The following is a 17046-nucleotide window of genomic DNA, read 5'->3' on the forward strand; positions in this document are numbered from 1 at the left end:
CTTGTTTACTTTTCTTAATTTCATTAGGTTTGAGTATAGGAATTTCTATGGTCCTCTTTGTGTGCCAGTATCTTCCCTCAGAAATGTACCTGTCTTAAAGAAAGAAATCTGGAATTACTACTTAGCATTTGGTTTTAGCCAACATTTAATAAAGTCAACAACTCTGAACTACAATATATGAATTCTTTATTATTGAAATTATATTTAAAATACTCCATTCTTTTCGTGAAAGGAGCTTGGTTGGAGAGAACTTTAATCAAAGGAGTAGATGATATCGCAAATAATAATATATATTAAAGAGAACTTTCAGTCTTACCACTTTGATCAGAAACTCATTTCCTGACCAAAGTTATACTTGATACAGCTGCTTGGGTTTCCCTTACCCTTGTTGAAAAGCCTGCTGTTGACGTTTGTTTAAGGAGCAGTGGCTGATGGAATATTTGCAGGGGAGGGGGATGGGAGAGTGAGAGAAAGGTAGTTTCTTCTTAAAATGGAAGCAAGATTTGACCATGTTGGTCTGTTACATTGCATTCCAGTGACCTAAATTGTCATTTTCTGGATCTGGTCCCTAACTGGCTACTAAGCAAATGTATAAAGATAAATTCTTGTACAGGGTCTCCTTTACTTTTTCTCTCAGATATCATATAATTAAAAGAGAGGATCGTATAATCATAGAGTTGAATAGTTGACACAAAGTGATCATATTTGTAGATTAGAGTGTAGTATTTTTGCTTGTGGCAGAAAAATGCTTGACTCAATTAATGGAATCCTATATCCATGAATGAAATACTTCATATCTTCTTCATTAAGTGCAAACACTCTCTAAAATTATTGGAAGCTAAACATTGTCCTTATTTCTAGTAGGTATTATGTTCGTTCAGTTCATTGTGAAGGGCCTTCCCATACACCTGTTCTCCATTTATATATATAGTTTTCCTCCCATTACTAGAAAAATTGAACAGATAGCAAAACCTGATTTCCCATGCCTTTATCCCTAAGCTAACACTAGATAAAATTGTGAAATAGTGTGTATTTATTTGAATCAACCCTCCTATTGTGTTTTCTTGGCCTTTGTTGTATATGTATTAGTTCTCATATTTTATGAGCCCATGAAATTATCAAAAATCCTGTGATGCTAACACACAGGTGGCACTGACTGAAAAAAACATTTTTATATTAGACACATTAAGCCTTGGGGGATTTAAAAATTAGATCATGTTTATTTTAATTGTATGGTATAAAAAGAGCAGTATACTTTTCCAGTTATTAATAACTTGTGTATAAATGAATGATTAGAATAGGATATATAATACTGATAGGAACTATTTATATTAATAACTTGTGTGTAAATGAATGATTAGAATAGGATATATAATACTGGTAGGAACTATTTTATACCAAGTAAAAACAATTTTCTATGCTGTTGGAATTTGATAGTTTTTGAGGGAAAACAATAATATCTACTGCAATGCAGATTATATAAAATAATCCCAATTAAGCTCATAGCACAATATCTAGGTTATAGTACATAGTGATGAAGTTTGTCTCCTTTGTACTAGAATCTGTAGTCAGCAATTTGAATATAATAACTTTGAATTAAGTGGACAGGAAAAGTCATTATTACTAATATCAACAATTGATTATACAGTTATGGACAGTAAGCGTAGATTGGTTAGAAGTGACATAGAAATGATGTAAATAACTCCAAGGCATGGTAGGACTCTAAAACTAGGTCAGGATTCATTCAGTCAGAAATAGCTGTTGAATAACTACTATGTGGAGTATGTACTATGTACAAATAAAAAATGGCTCTTCAGATTTGTATGTCTAGGAATGGGAGGGTAGACTTAAATTGTTATGGAAATTCATACTCCCTTCCTCATTGCTTAGGTGTTCCATTGATGATATTCATGCCTTTGCTGAGCACTATTAGTTTTTATGTCTTCTCTGAGTATTTTTAGAATGGCTTGGAAATCTCAGTAGATTGTAAGTGGTCACCTATTATTGCTGATTTTCTATGAATTGCTTTTAATTTATTCATTTCCTTATTTCTCAGTGACTATTCTAATAAGAGTTCCTTATGCATTTTAGTTCAGCTTAGAAATCTGATTTTTCAACTTATAAATCTTGTAACTTTTAATATTATCTCAAAAAGGGCTTTGAGTTGCATTTGTTTCCATTTATAAACTTAAGCACATTCAAATATATTGTTAGTTATAAAGTTAACACTTGAACTGTTTCACTGCCAACCTTCAGGATGAGAGCTTTTTAAAAATATTAACAATATCAAGAAACAAAAAAATAATTTATCTCTTGGATTGGTCCAATCACAGCTCAGTGTGATTGTTAAATGTTTTACCTGAAGTGCATTGTAATATTTATTTATTTTTATTTTATTTATTGAAAGTGGATAGTGTGAAGAGCAGCATACCTTTCAAGTTATTAATAACTTGTATGTCACATCACTGCTTTGAAACCTAGCAACCAAAGAAAATTGTGATTTTTAAAAAACTGTAACACCAAAAAATGAATATATTTTAATACATTCTAAAAGCTGAAAATGTTAGATCATATCATTTGATTTTAAATATAGTCCCAATAATAGTGATAGAACTTCCAGAATAGTAATCTTAAACATAAATCAAATAATAAATCTGAAATATTATTTATACTTTTAATTCCTCACAACATGTTTTATTGTCAATAAAATGGTTATTTGCCAAGTCTATTTAATAACTTTAAGAAACCAGAAAATGGTAATTTTTTAAGATATTTTATTTACATCTGAGTAAAAGAACTGGGGTATAGGCCAGAGATGTGGGAAGGAAAGGAATCACCAGAGTCAGAGTGGGGAGCAGAACACGTGGATTGACTGAAATACACTGCTGAAGGGAGCAGTGGGTGAGACAGGAAAGGTCTTCTGCACCATATGTGTGTCATCTTTCTGGTGGGGGATTGAATTCAGGCCATGGTGGTGATAGCACTGAGACTTAGGCTACCAGGGAGGCCCCAGGAAATACTATTTCTTTTTTTTTTTTTTTTTTTTAAAGATTTATTTACTTGTGCATTCAGAACTGGGGTACAGGCCAGAAGCTCAGGGGTGGCGAGAGGCTTCACCAGACACAGAGTGGGAAGTAGAACAGGAAGATCCACGAAGTACACTGCTGAGGGGAGCAGCGGGCGGGTCAGGAGAGGTCTGCCACACCCTGTGGTCACCTCGGGGCAAGCGGGGATGGAACTCATGCGGAAGTGGCTTTAGCTTCTTAGTGCAGTGCTTTAACCCGCTGTGCCACCAGGGAGGGCCAGGAAGTACTATTTCTAATGCAGTTTATTTTGTTATGCCTGTAGTGTTTTGAGTAAATATTCTTACCATGACATAAGAAACCTGACTAAATGGATTATTAATATAGTACAGTGACTTATATAGCTTTTCCTCTTATAGCACTCAACTAGTGCCTTTGTGTGATTTGAAATTTGTCAAGAACCAGCATAATAGAAGTACCAACTTTTTTTTTCTTCTTCTTCTTTTCTTAATAATGTGATAGTTTATTTTTATATCATTTTGTGTCTTTTTCCATCTTAGTTATAATCTTCATGGGGTTCCCATCACCAGATCTTGCATGTATCATCACTATAGTCCAGTGCACTTCCCTCCCCCCACTCTGTTTTTGATCCCATTCCCCATTCCACCCCCATAAAATGTCTCTGGTATATAGTTGTTGATTGTTATTATTATTTTCTCCCCTGGTCCTTTATATTTCTGCTATGAGTGAAACTATCTGGTATTTTTCCTTTTCCTTTTGGCTTATTTCACTAAGCATGATCTTTTCCAGCTCCATCCATGTTGCTGCAGAAGACCTGTGTTTCTTTTTTTTGGTTGCTGAGTAATACTCCATTGTGTATATGCACCACATCTTTTTAACCCAGTCATCTACTTTTGGGCATTTGGGTTGTTTCCATGTCTTTCCTATTGTGAATAAAGCAGCAATAAACATGGGGGTGCATGTTTCTTTTTGACTAAGTGTTCTTGTGTCCTGTGGGTAGATACCTAGGAGTGGGATTGCTGGGTCATATGGAAGCTCCATTTTTAGCAGTTTGACAAATCTCCAAATAGTTTTCCATAGTGGTTGGAAAGTATCAAGTATTTTTAAGAGAAAATAAAAAATGCTGTGAATTTTCAGGTTCAGCAACACCTGATGTTTTAACTAAAAAATGAGAATAATTTGTAATTGCCATTTTGGCTTAAAAACAGCTCTGTCAAGATGTAATTTATATGAATTACAATTTATATGAATTGTGTGCAATTCAGTGATTCTTAATATATTGAGTTGTGCCATAATCATTTTAGAACATTTTCATCACTCCAAAAAGAAACCACCACACCCTTTAGCGCTTTCTAACTTTTATATTTCCCCCTCGTCATCTTTCTCTCAGGCTTTGGTTCCTACTAATCTACTTTTCATCTATAGATTTGCTTGTCCTGGATATTTCATATAAATGAGCTCAGACAATATGCAACCTTTTATATATGACTTCTTCCACTTTATAATTTTTTAAGATTAATCCATATTGTAGCATGTATCAGAACTTCATTCTTTTTTTATTGCCAAATGATATTCCAGGGTATGCCTGTACTAGAGTTTACTTAAAACAGTCATCATTTGAAGGATTGCTGTGAAGAAGTTTTTATGTGGACATATGCTTTCACTTTTTTTTGGAATTACTGGACCATATGGTCATAATGACCATAGCTCTGTGTTTAAATTTTTTGGGAAAACAATTTTTGGGATATTTTTGCCTTCACATAATTAAAGGTATGTTCAAATTGAATTATTATAAATTCCTGTCAGTTTTTTCATCAAAAACTGTCCATTAATATTTCTGGGTAGTTGACATTTCCGTGACCTTCTGTTTTCAATTATGTAAACACATAAATATTTGAGCTTTCTCTGAATCTCCCACTCTATTCCCATACCCAGTAGTTGATAATCTACATACAGGCATTTGTCTCAGAAAAATCCCTAGTCAAAGGCAACCCCATCAAGTGAAAAAAATTTTATGTGATATGTGCTCACATCCTAAAGTAAACATAACTTATATGTAACCTCTGTTCCAAAGTAGATCTCTTCAAAATTAGAATTTTTGCAATTCCATGTGGGGCTTTCTCAAAGTAGATGGTCATCAATATTTACCAGTTCTGTAACATAGCTACCTTATCTACTTAAAAAAAAATTCAGATTTTGAAAATATTAGTCATTTTGGAAAATACCCCAAAAAGCACAAAGAAAATAAGTTGTGTGTGTTCCTACTGTCCAGAGATGGCCATTTTTAACACATGTACATCTGTTTGTATTTTAATGCTTTACATCTATAAAACTTTCAAAAGTAGAATTAAGGTACTTAATGTTTTGTAATCTTTCAACTTTAATGTGATAGCATTTTCCCATACAGTATTCCTGAACATGATCTTAAGTCTTTTCTTAATATTTTCTCATTTTATAATGTTCTGGATTTTTATAAAGTTGTCTGGAACACTCACCTCTATTCCTCTATTTATATTTCAAAATATCTCTTTCTAGTCCTTTTCTATTTATGTCTGTTTGCTTTGTAAAGTGAGATTATGGTCCATGTTCTGGGTAGTTTTTTTTTTTTTCTATATTATTGTAAGACTATGTCACAGTTTCTCATTTTCTTAATGATTGCAGTTCTTCTCTTGGTGTATATCTTTGGTTAATTCTTAGAAGTAAAATTACTGTAAATATTTTTAAGGTTGTTGGGGCATATTATGATGCTTTTTTTCAAATTAGCATTTCTGACCGGCTTAGGCAAATTGTTTCATTTTATCATGTCTCACTCATTTGTACTAGTGGAGTTCTATGGCATTTCTCATTTTCAAAAATTGACCTTCTGAATATATATCTTGTTAATAATCTGGAAAATCACAAACCATTTGTGAGTTTCATGTAGTTGTGTGTTGAAAATATTAAGACCTAAGTTGAAATGAATTTTGGACTTTTGCGTAACTACTGAGGAATGTTAATTCTTGGCTAGTGACTATTGTGAAGTGTTACTTAGTAAAGAAAATTTCTCCCTATCAATAAGACTTTCTGTGTGACTTCAAACAATGTTTATTTATCTATGCAATTTCAAAAAGTGTAATTTTATCATTGGATAGTAGTCTACAAAAAAAATGAGTATATGATCACATGGTACCTTGATTGCACAATGTATATCTTATTTCCTTAGTTTAGCATTGTTTTTCAAACTTCTATTTATATCAGAGTCATCTGAAGAGCTTTTTTAGAAATCGATTGCTGGACCTTATCTAAGAATCCCAGATATGGTATTTCTGAGGTTGAGCCTGACAATTTGCCTTTCTAACATGTTTCCAGCTGACGTTGATGCCGCTCATCTGGGGACCACGCTTTGAAATTGTTTTAGAACAGTGAGCACATAGCTTGGTATATAGTTGAAGTCTGATAAAAGTGTTGAATATGTAACTACTGCTATCACTAAATTCTTAAAGCTCCCCCCCCCCATCTGAACTCTTTTCTATACTTCTTGTTAACAACTGGAACAGCTATTTATTTATACTTACATTTGGTTAAAACTATACTTACGGGGCCCTTCCTGGTGGCGCAGCAGGTTAAAGCACAGCATTAAGAAGCTGAAGCCACTTCCGCATGAATTTGATCCCCACCCTGGAGGTGACCCACATGCCACAGCAGACCTCTCCTGACCCACCCAATGCTCCCCTCAGCAGTGTACTTCATCAGTTGATCTGTTCTGCTCTCCACTCTGTCTTTAATGAATCCTCTTACTGCCCCTGCACCTCTGGCCTGTACCCCAGTTCTGTACACATAAATAAAAAAATAAATCTTAAAAAAATAAAATAAAAATAAAAAAATCTATAGTTCCATACTGTTCTTGAAAAGCAAAGCTCTTGAAATGAATTATAATCTTTTTATGTTCTTTTTTAATACTGCATCAGAATAGACTTTTCAAAATGATCCTTAAAAGAAAGTTTTTAAAAATTAAAAAGATTTTATTAGTGAAAGTAAAACCAAATCTCGAAAGGATCTATTTACAGAAATGAAAGAATTATTCACTTTTATAACTTAAAATTAGTCCTGTAATCATAATTAGTAGGTATCATTAATTAATTTCCAAGTAATTTCATTTTTTGTCAGGCATATCAGTTCTTTAGTATCAAGGATCATTTATTTAAGTACTACAAAATAATCCACTAAAATTTACTTCCATTGTAGATCACTGATCACAGTAAATTTCAGGGCCATGAATGAGCCCACAGAAATACATATTTTGTAGTTTTACATAAATTTTTTAAAAATTAAGGAAAATTTAAAGTAATTAATGTGTAGTTTTTGTGGTCTCTTAGAATCATATTTAGCCTCGTGAATATCTAAAGATTATTTTCTTGCTAGGAATTACTTTGAGCTGTTTTGAAATTGACAAAGCAGGAAAGCATATTTGCCCTGACTAGTTTGTGAATGAAAATATAAATAACAAGAATACCCATCTGACCTGTTGCCCAAGATAAACAAAGAACCTTAAAACTCAACAATAAGGTAATAAACTGCCTTTAAAAACGAGACAGAGATCTTAACAGAAAAGGGCAATAAGCATATGAAATAATGCTCTGCATCATATGTCATCAGGGAAATCTAAATTAAAATAATAGTGAGCTACTACCATACAGTAATGGAATGGCTGAAGTTCAGAAAATGGACAGCGTCAAAGGTGACCAAGATGCAGAGTGGCAGCAACGCTCATTTATTGCTGGTAGGAATTCAAAATGCTGCAGCCACTTTGCAAGCCTTTTGACTTCTTATAAAACCTAAAACACTCTTATCCTACAGGCCAACATTCATGATTGTTAATATTTACTCAAAGTGAAAAACATATCTATAGAAAAACTCATGCACAGATATTTATAGCAGCTTTCTTTCACAATTGCCAAAAGTTTAAAACACCATAATGTCCTCCAGTAGGTAAATGGATGAATAAAGTGTGAGTCAACCAGGCAGTGATAGGTCAGCACTAAAAATAAATGATCTATCAAGCTATGAAAACACACAGAGTAAACATAAATGCACATTACTGAGAGTTGCAGATCTGATATCACTCCATACTGTATAACTCCAACTGAATGACATTCTGAAAAAGGTGAAACTATGGCAATGGTTAAAAAAAAATCTTTGGTTGTTAGGATTTGCAGGATCGGCAGGAATAGAAGAGCCCAGAGGGTTTTTAAGGAAGTGAAAATACTCTGATACTATAATTATGGAAACAAGCCATATTTGTCTTGACCCATAGAACGGACAACAGCAGTAGTGGAACCATTTTAACATAGGGACATTGGGTGATAATGGTGTGTCAGTGCAGGTTCATTATTACAACATGTATATACCAAAGGTACCATTCTGTGGATACTGATATGCCAGAGGCTGTGCATTTGTGGAAACAAGGAGTATACAAGAAATCTCTGGACTTTTCTTTCAGTTTTGCAGTTAACCTAAAAATACTCTTAAAAAAATAGACTTATGGGGCCCACTCAGGTGATACAGCAGGTTAAAGCACAGCACTAAGAAGCTAAAGCCACTTCCACATGAGTTCGATCCCCAGCCCGGAGGTGATCCATCCACATGGTGTGGCAGACCTCTCCTGGTCCACCCACTGCTCCCCTCAGCAGTGTACTTAGTCGGCCCACTCTATCTCTGATGAATCCTGCACCTCTGGCCTGTACCCCAGTTCTGTATGCATAAATAAATAAATCTTTTTTTAAAATATATACTTAAAAAATAATATGCAGCAGGACTGTTTCCTGTGTGTTTCATTGAAAAGAGATCTTTCCACAGGTAACTAAAGGTAGCAAAATGAACTTGGGACTTACAAGTTGAACTTTGCGTAATACTGAGAGATAAAAAAATTTCTTTTAAAGCTATCCAATTTTTGGTTGTGCTTTGCTGAAGTATATATAAGAGGTTTATTTTCTTTTCCCTTATAGTGTAATTGGAGATCCCTAGAAAGATAGAATTCTCTAAACTATGGTGACTAAAGAACAGCCTGTTGTATACAATACAACTTATTTGGGATTATATTTCTTTCCAAACTTTGTGGGGAGTAGTGTTCTGCAGGATATTAATAAATGTACTTCTGAAATAGGTGTTCAGTGTCGTGTATTTAGAGAAAGGAAATAAAGACTTTTAAAAAAGTTTGTGTGTGTCTTTGAAATATTAGTTGCCTTACAAGTTTAATAGGGAAATGTAATAATATATAATATTTCCAGAATTTATTTGACTGTGGAACCCATCTGTCATATATTCTTACTAACATCCAGTAGCAGTTCTAGCCTAATGAACAGAATAACTGGCTAGTTGGAAGAAATTGATTATGGAAATGAAAGAGAAGAACTTTGTTACTTTGAGTTGTTTCCATAATTCAATGGGTAAAACATGCCTCCAATACTCACATTTAACAAGCTAGATTCAAATTAGTTCGTCTTGCATAAGCTTTAAATAGATTTGATAAAAACCAGGTAACTATCTTTTATTTTGGCTTTAGCTAAAATAACTTGTTAAAAAAAGATATAGCACTCTACTCTCAGAACCTTGTGCAACAATGGAAATGTTCCTATTTCTGCTGACCTATTAGTAGCCACTAGCCTTTTCATTGTTATTGCGTATTAGAGATGTTAACATCACTATCTGAACTTTTAGTTTCATTTAATTTTCATTAAATTATTGCATGTTGCTAGAACTATTATATTGGACAATGCAGTCTACAGATCGTGTTTATAAATTAGAGCAATTTTCATACTACAAAATAGTTTTGTTTTGTTTTTTTTTCTTTACTGAGGAAACTTTAGTTACAACACTATATATGTTTAGGGGAATCTAATCATACTTTCTCAGATATGTTACCACATACCCTGTCATCAGAGTACCTATACTTATTTAACCTTGACCAGTGGGTCCCCTCCCCCCCCGCTTTGTTCCCACCTCTAACTCCCCTCCCCATCTAATAGCCTACATTCTGCAACATGCTACTTATTTTAAAGTAACGTGATTAAAATAATATTTTTCCTTCCTGAAAGAGAAATAGTTTGGAAAAGTTGAGATTGTGATAAATATACTTAAATGGCTTTTGTGTGTGTAGTTCTGTAGCCTCATAATTGAGAGTACCCTTCCGTGGTTTTAAACTTTTCAAAAACTCTGTACTTTACTAACCAAATTTAACAAACATCAATATTCTAATTGTTTTACTTCTTTTGTCACTATTCTATTTATTTTACTTCTTTGTATATTCCATACTGTACTCTGAAATATTCAAGTAGGTCTTCATTTTCAATTTTAAGGAAATGAATGATAATATGAAAAAAGATATCTGTAAGGTAAGAGACCTCACATTTCTTCCACACCATGTGGATCACCTCCAGGGAGGGGGTTAAACTCTTGCTGAAGTGGCTCTATTGTGGTATAGTTGGCAGTATTAAGACAGTTGCAAAAAGTTTGTGTCATTGATTAATGTCTACATTGGATTTTATGTAAATTCCTTTGAAAAAGTTAGAGCTATCCAAAAGTTAGAGTAGTGTAACTATGGAGCAGGTCAAAAATTAGACTCTTCTACTATGAATTTACTGTTGTATTTTAAACAGTATCATCTTTAAATCACTTGATTTTTGATGAGAGTAATGATAGAAAGGTAGAGTAATGGTAGAAAGGTGAAACTACTAAGGTGTATAATTCTTCAAGTAAAAATTTGACTAAGATAAACAGACGTGGGCCCTTACTGGTGGCACAGTGGGTTACAGCACAGCACTGAGAAGCTAAAGCCACTTCGGCAAGGGTTTGATCCCCGCCCTGGAGGTGATCCACATGCCACAGCAGACCTCTCCTGACCCACCCTCTGCTCCCCTCAGCAGTGTACTTCATCAGTCTGCCTGTTCTGCTCCCCACTCTGTCTCCGGTGAATCCTTTTACTGCCCCTGCACCTCTGGCCTGTACCCCAGTTCTGTATGCATAAATAAATCAATCTTAAAAAAAGATAAACAGTCATAATTGATTAAGTTTAGAATAAATTGACTACATTATAACTATGTGGTGGGGCCTAAATTAGTTCAGAGTAGTTTGTTTGTACTATACTAGTACTATACTTTTGGAAGTTTTAACATCCAAATAGGTCTTGGTAAGCAAGTTGTTTAAAATATTGATACCTCTTATCCTTACACTTGCCAATTACTCTCTCAATCATGCCTAACAGCTTCTTTTTTTTAGTATTTGAATTACTTAGTAGTTTGATGCAACTAGTATTTATTGCAGGTTTCACTTTGGAGAATCATTACTTTTTAAAATGGTAATTATTTTAAAAGTTATCCACACAGTATTTTTGAATATATGTATAAATTGCAGCTTCTTCATAAGAAGCTGTATATTATATCAAGTTACAGGTGCAACCACAAGTGAGATGTTTCAGTATCTAGCAAATAATTTTTAAAGCGGTATATATTTATATTATTATAGTCATTGTCATTTAGTTTTCCTTAAGCAGTGTTTGTTTACACTTTCTAATTTGTATGATACTGAGTCTTTTCATAAATAATGGATGATATATTAATAATGTTTGATCTTTAATACAGCTACTAAATGATCTCACCATATAGAGTTCAGTGTTTTGTATTGCATTTGGGTATAATGTTTATAATGGTTAAATTATAGAAAATGAGGTTCTATGTAAAAAATATTCTATACTCTGAGATGTAGCTGTTTTTTGCCAAAAAAACACATTACTGCAGTTTAATCAGTTTATGCATGTTAGATTTTCTTTTATCTTTTTCTAATAACTTTCTATTTGCATATAAAGATATTTGTTTTTTGTTTTTTTTTCAAGAAAGGATACTTTACTCTTAGACTGTCTTTCCTCAGTAGAAGAGGAATAGTATAGTCAGCCCTCTGGCTAGATGTTTGAGCTGTAGATAATCTAAATCCCAGTATTTCTGGTAATTTCTGTTCTGTTAATCTTACTTCCATTTGTAGTATTTAGTAGAAGTACCATTTCATGTTTAATATGACTTGTCTCTTTAAAAAGAGAAATCATTCATATCTTCACAGTTCCTTTTAACTTTGTTATTAATAATGTTGGTATGAAAACTGAAATGTCTTGAGCAACATTACTTAGAGATGTGTTAGATTTCTCATACTTAATTCAGAATAAAACAGAATGTTTTAAATATTTCATAGGGTCACAAAATCTTTCAGGTGAGGGATTTTAGTATCGTATCTAGTACATCCTCTTACCTGGTATGTGCTAAAATTTTGAAACAGTTTGTGTTACTGTGAGATCAGGGAGTAGAAATCACAATCCTTTTTATTTGGTTGTTTTTTGTTTTTTTTTTTTAAGACACCTAGCTGTTGGGCAGAGGAGGGAGCTGAGAAGAGATCACATCAGCGTTCTGCATCATGGGGCAGTGCTGATCAGCTAAAAGAGGTAAGTTACTTCTGTTTCCAGTCTGTAACCTGTGTGAGTCCCAGCAAGTTATTTTGCTGATTTCTCAACTTACTATTACTTCCTTTATTTGTGCTAACCTTAACCTCTGTCAGAATTAAAGAGTTGGTTTCTAGATTTTGGTGAATAAGCAAGTTTACCTTATTTGAGTTCTTTATGTCCTTTGTGAACATTTGTTCGCCCACCCAGCTTTTGTTTTTTTCCAGAATGAAGTCTGATTTTATGTAATAATCTTTTTTTGACTTACTGTTACAGAACTAAGTAAATGATATCTTTTTATTATGATAGAGTAGTGCTTCTTGTTGCTAATAACCTGTTAGTGATATCTAACGCACCTAATAATACAATGGAATCAATGTCATTTAAACAGCTTGTATTATGAACAATGCAAGTTATGATAGTCTTTATATTTTAGGTTAACACTTTCCACAGTAAAATCTGCTTTCATCTTAATTCTTGCCTTTTTGTTACTATAAGTTACAGTAATTTAGAGTTGAGCTTATCTGGTTGTCATGAGCATTCTCATTGAGAAAAGCTCACCACCTTGCAAGAGAATCAAATTAAGTTCAGTTGGTTTAGCTTAAGTTGTTAAATTGTTTTTTTAAATATTGAACTCAAAGTTATAACCTTTGGTTTTGATTCTGCACTCTGCATCAATATTAAGTCTAATTTAAGTATTTGAGAGTGTGGGGATATGTCATATTTCTCTAGGGTGAACAATGACACTTCTCTTGGGTTTTTTTTTTAACATATAGTTTCCCCTTAGTTTCATTTGCTATGGTATAGATTATCAGTGTCTCTTATATGCTGTGCTTCCTGTGACTATTGCATTTTTAGAAGTTTCTTTATACTGTTGATGTAGAGAAATCCTCAATTCCTTTTTACCCTGCATATAAACATATATATGCAAATTTTTCCTCAAAATAACTTTTACGCTTTTACACTAGACTAACATGTGCAGTGTAGACAGTAGACTAACATGCTAGTCTAGTGTAAACAATGTTAGTCTAGTGTAAAAAAGCTAATTATAATACATAGAATATGAATAGGAAAGTGACATAGCAGTTTTTATCTCTGCAAGAGCTGCAAGTAATCTCAGTTATAATTCAGCTTTAGACTATAGCGACACATGATATTCACAATTAAAAAAAGAAATCACTGGCAGGACTGAGTGAGAGATATGATTACACAAAGTAACCATAAAGCTGAACAGAACTGTCAAAACAAATAATGCAGTGTTCTGCAAGTCAACCAAATGAATTGTGATGATGTATTCATTAAATTTGCTAGACTTCAGGTAAATATAACTGAAATTTGTGTTGTTCCAATATGTTGCTTCTCCTCTCTCATTCCCTTACCCCCAACTTTGTTGCCATAACATTATGGGGTGGCCTTGAAAACCAGAAGTTTTGCTACCCCCACTGTAGTGAAAGCACTTAATAGGGAGTGTTGTAGATTAAAATAGTGATCTTACTTGCAGATGAACAGAGAGAGCCGGTGGCTTCTCTAGTCTGAGGTTGGAGTCGAATATGGGGAAGGCAGTAGACTCATGGAGCAGCAGAATTTTATAGACTTCTAGGAGTTAAGCTAGTCATAGGAGCTTGATATAAATTAACCACATATTCCAAGTTGACTGGAAGCTGTGGATATGTATAAAATTGAAATGGGTTAGGCCCTCCCTGGTGGTGCAGTGGGTTAAAGCACAGCACTGAGAAGCTAAAGCCACTTCTGCGTGAGTTCGATTCCCATCTGCCCCGAAGGTGACCACATGGCGTGGCAGACCTCTCCTGACCCTCCCGCTGCTCCCCTCAGCAGTGTACTTCATCGATCTTCCTGTTCTGCTCCCCACTCTGTCTCTGGTGAAGCCTCTCACCACCCCTGAGCCTCTAGCCTGTACCCCAATTCTGTATGAACAAATAAATAAATCTTTAAAAAAAAAATTGAAATGGGTTAATGGTAATAAAATCTGAGGTCAACTTTAAAAAAACCTAAACTGTCAATGCTCGCTTCTTTCCACATACAAATTCCATCCTATTCATGTGGAAACTTTACTTGACTGAGATGCTGAATAATAACTGATGTCTTTCATCAGTTCACACTAAGGTGAACACTGGAAACCAGATTAAAAGGTCCTAAAAAGCCAGCATTAGAAAGAAAAGAGAAAAAGAAAAATGAGGAGAAAAATAATGGAGTAGAGACATTGTGGCCACATACTGCAGGAAAAAGACTTTTGAATTTATCAAGTTACTAAAACACAGAGAAGCAGCATCTCTCAAGGATAATAAAAGTCTAGAGATGTCCAACATTCAACAAAAAATATAGTGATACACAAAGAAACAAAATATGTCACACTCTAGAAAAAAAGTCAGTAGAAACTAAAGTGTCTCCATATGTTGGTGTTAGCAGACAAAAACATCAAAGCAGCTATAAGTATATTCAGAGAACTAAAGGAAACCATGCTTAAAGTATTAAAGGGAAGTAGGACAACAGTGACTTTATGAATAAAGAATTTCCACAAAGAGATAGTCATTATTAATATGACACAAACCTCTACAGTTGAGAGGTATAGTAATAGAATTAAAAATCATCTATGTGGACTAAATCACAAATTTAAGATGGCATAAGAAGCAGTGTATTTGAATATAGGTCAATAGCATTTGTATACCATGATGAAAAGAGGGGGAAATATTAACAAAAAGTCAAAAGAGCCTCAGAGACCTGTGGGAAAATACACACTCACATAATTGTGGAAACCTAGGAGAGAAGAGAAAAAGTGACTTTAAAAATATTTGAAGCAGGCCCTCCCTGGTGGCTCAGCAGGTTGAAACACAACACTGCAAGCTGGCTGTGGCCGCTTCAGTGTGAGTTCAATCTCCAGCCCCGGAGGTGATCCACAGGGCACGGCAGACCTCTCCTGATCCACCCGCTGCTCCCCTCAGCAATGTATTTTGTCAGTCTGCCTGTTCTGCTGCCCCCTCTGTCTCTGGTGAATCCTCTCACTGCCCCTGCACCTCTGGCCTGTACCCCAGTTCTGTATGCATAAATAAATAAGATCTTTTTAAAAAATTGAAGTAATGGGAGAAAACTTACCATATGTGTTAAATAGCAAGAAACTCAACAAATACTGTGTAGGGAAATACAAAGAGAGCCACACATCGATCCATCATAGTTGAATTGTTAAAAACCAAAGGAAAAGAGAAAATCTTGAAAGAGAGAAGAAGAAAACGACTTATGATACATAAGGTAGTAAATCTAGTATTCCAAAAGAAACATCTAAATATACTATTCCCAGGAAAGCAAAGATTGAATTTTCTGCTAGTAGACTATCTTATAAGAAATACTAAAGGCCCATGGAAAAATGCACAAAAATATGTAAAAATAATAATAATAATAATAATAAAGAAATACTAAAGGAAATCCTTCATACTGAAAGGAAATGATTCTAGATATTAATAAAATTCATAAGAAATGAAGAATGCTGTGAATAATAAATATATGGGTAATGTAAGGACCTGTAGATAATTGTTTTATTTTAACATATAAGCCACATAGGTTATATAAACAGTAACACTTGTGTTCACTTTTATAACATATATACATCATATATATGTTTACACACATGTATGATAACACAAAAGAGGGACAAGGAAAGGGCATATTAAAGAATTGTTTCTATTTGGAATTAAGTATTATTTTATATTAAGATGCATATTATCATCTCTAGAGCACTCTGAAAAAAAGAACTAAGAACTCTGAAAAATAAAAACATCTAAGAGTGATTAAAATGGTATTCTAAAATCTGTCACAAAAGAAAGCAGAAAAGGAGAGACAGAAGTAAATCCAACCTATAAATAATTACCTTAATCATGAATGAACTGAGATTGTCAGGATAAAAAAACAACACTCGAGTGTTTGTCCTCTTAAACACAGTATAGAGTCAAAGACAAAAATTGGTTGGAAGTAAAAAATGGGGAAAGATTTTCAGTGAAAATGGTAGTGATAAGAAAGCTTAGGAAGTAAAAAAGATTTTAAAACAAGACATATTAATCCAAATAGGGACCTTATATCATGATAAAATGGTTGCTACTTCAACGAGATAAGACAGTCATAAATGTGTATCTATCTAACAACCCTCCCCAAAATGAATGGGACGAAAACTGTGAAAGACAAACAGTTTCTATAATAGTAATTGAAGTTTTCCAACATCTCATTCTCAATCTTGATAGAAAAACTAACTAGACAGAATACCAGTAAGAAGATAAAAGACTTTAACACCATCATCAATCAACTTGACCTAATTGACATATATAGAAAAGTTCACCAGTAACTGCAGAATACTAAGCATGTGTGGAATATTTTCTAGGTTAGACCATTTCCTGGCCCATAAAACAAGGCTCAGTAGATTTCAAAAGATTGAAATTATATAACAGAAAGAAATCATAGAAAACTCCAAATATTTGTTAAATGACATTTTTTCTAATAAACTCTGGGGACATTTAAAAGTATTTTTTAAAAGATTTA

At 33.7% G+C, this 17046-nt stretch overlaps 1 protein-coding gene across 1 annotated transcript in view; it reads left to right on the plus strand.

Moving 5' to 3' along the window:
• GLCCI1 (glucocorticoid induced 1) overlaps positions 1 to 17046 on the plus strand; it is a gene marked incomplete at its 5' end in the record, with an annotated part of 93209 nt that overhangs the window by 40419 nt on the left and 35744 nt on the right. The window contains one exon of the mRNA XM_004677118.1: positions 12421 to 12507. Within this exon, the coding sequence (XP_004677175.1) occupies positions 12421 to 12507 (87 nt within the window). The remainder of the gene's footprint in view (positions 1 to 12420; positions 12508 to 17046) is intronic.

This window comes from Condylura cristata, unplaced genomic scaffold (assembly GCF_000260355.1).
Source record: "Condylura cristata isolate star-nosed mole 26May11 unplaced genomic scaffold, ConCri1.0 scaffold00005, whole genome shotgun sequence".
Classification (NCBI taxonomy): Eukaryota; Metazoa; Chordata; class Mammalia; order Eulipotyphla; family Talpidae; genus Condylura; species Condylura cristata.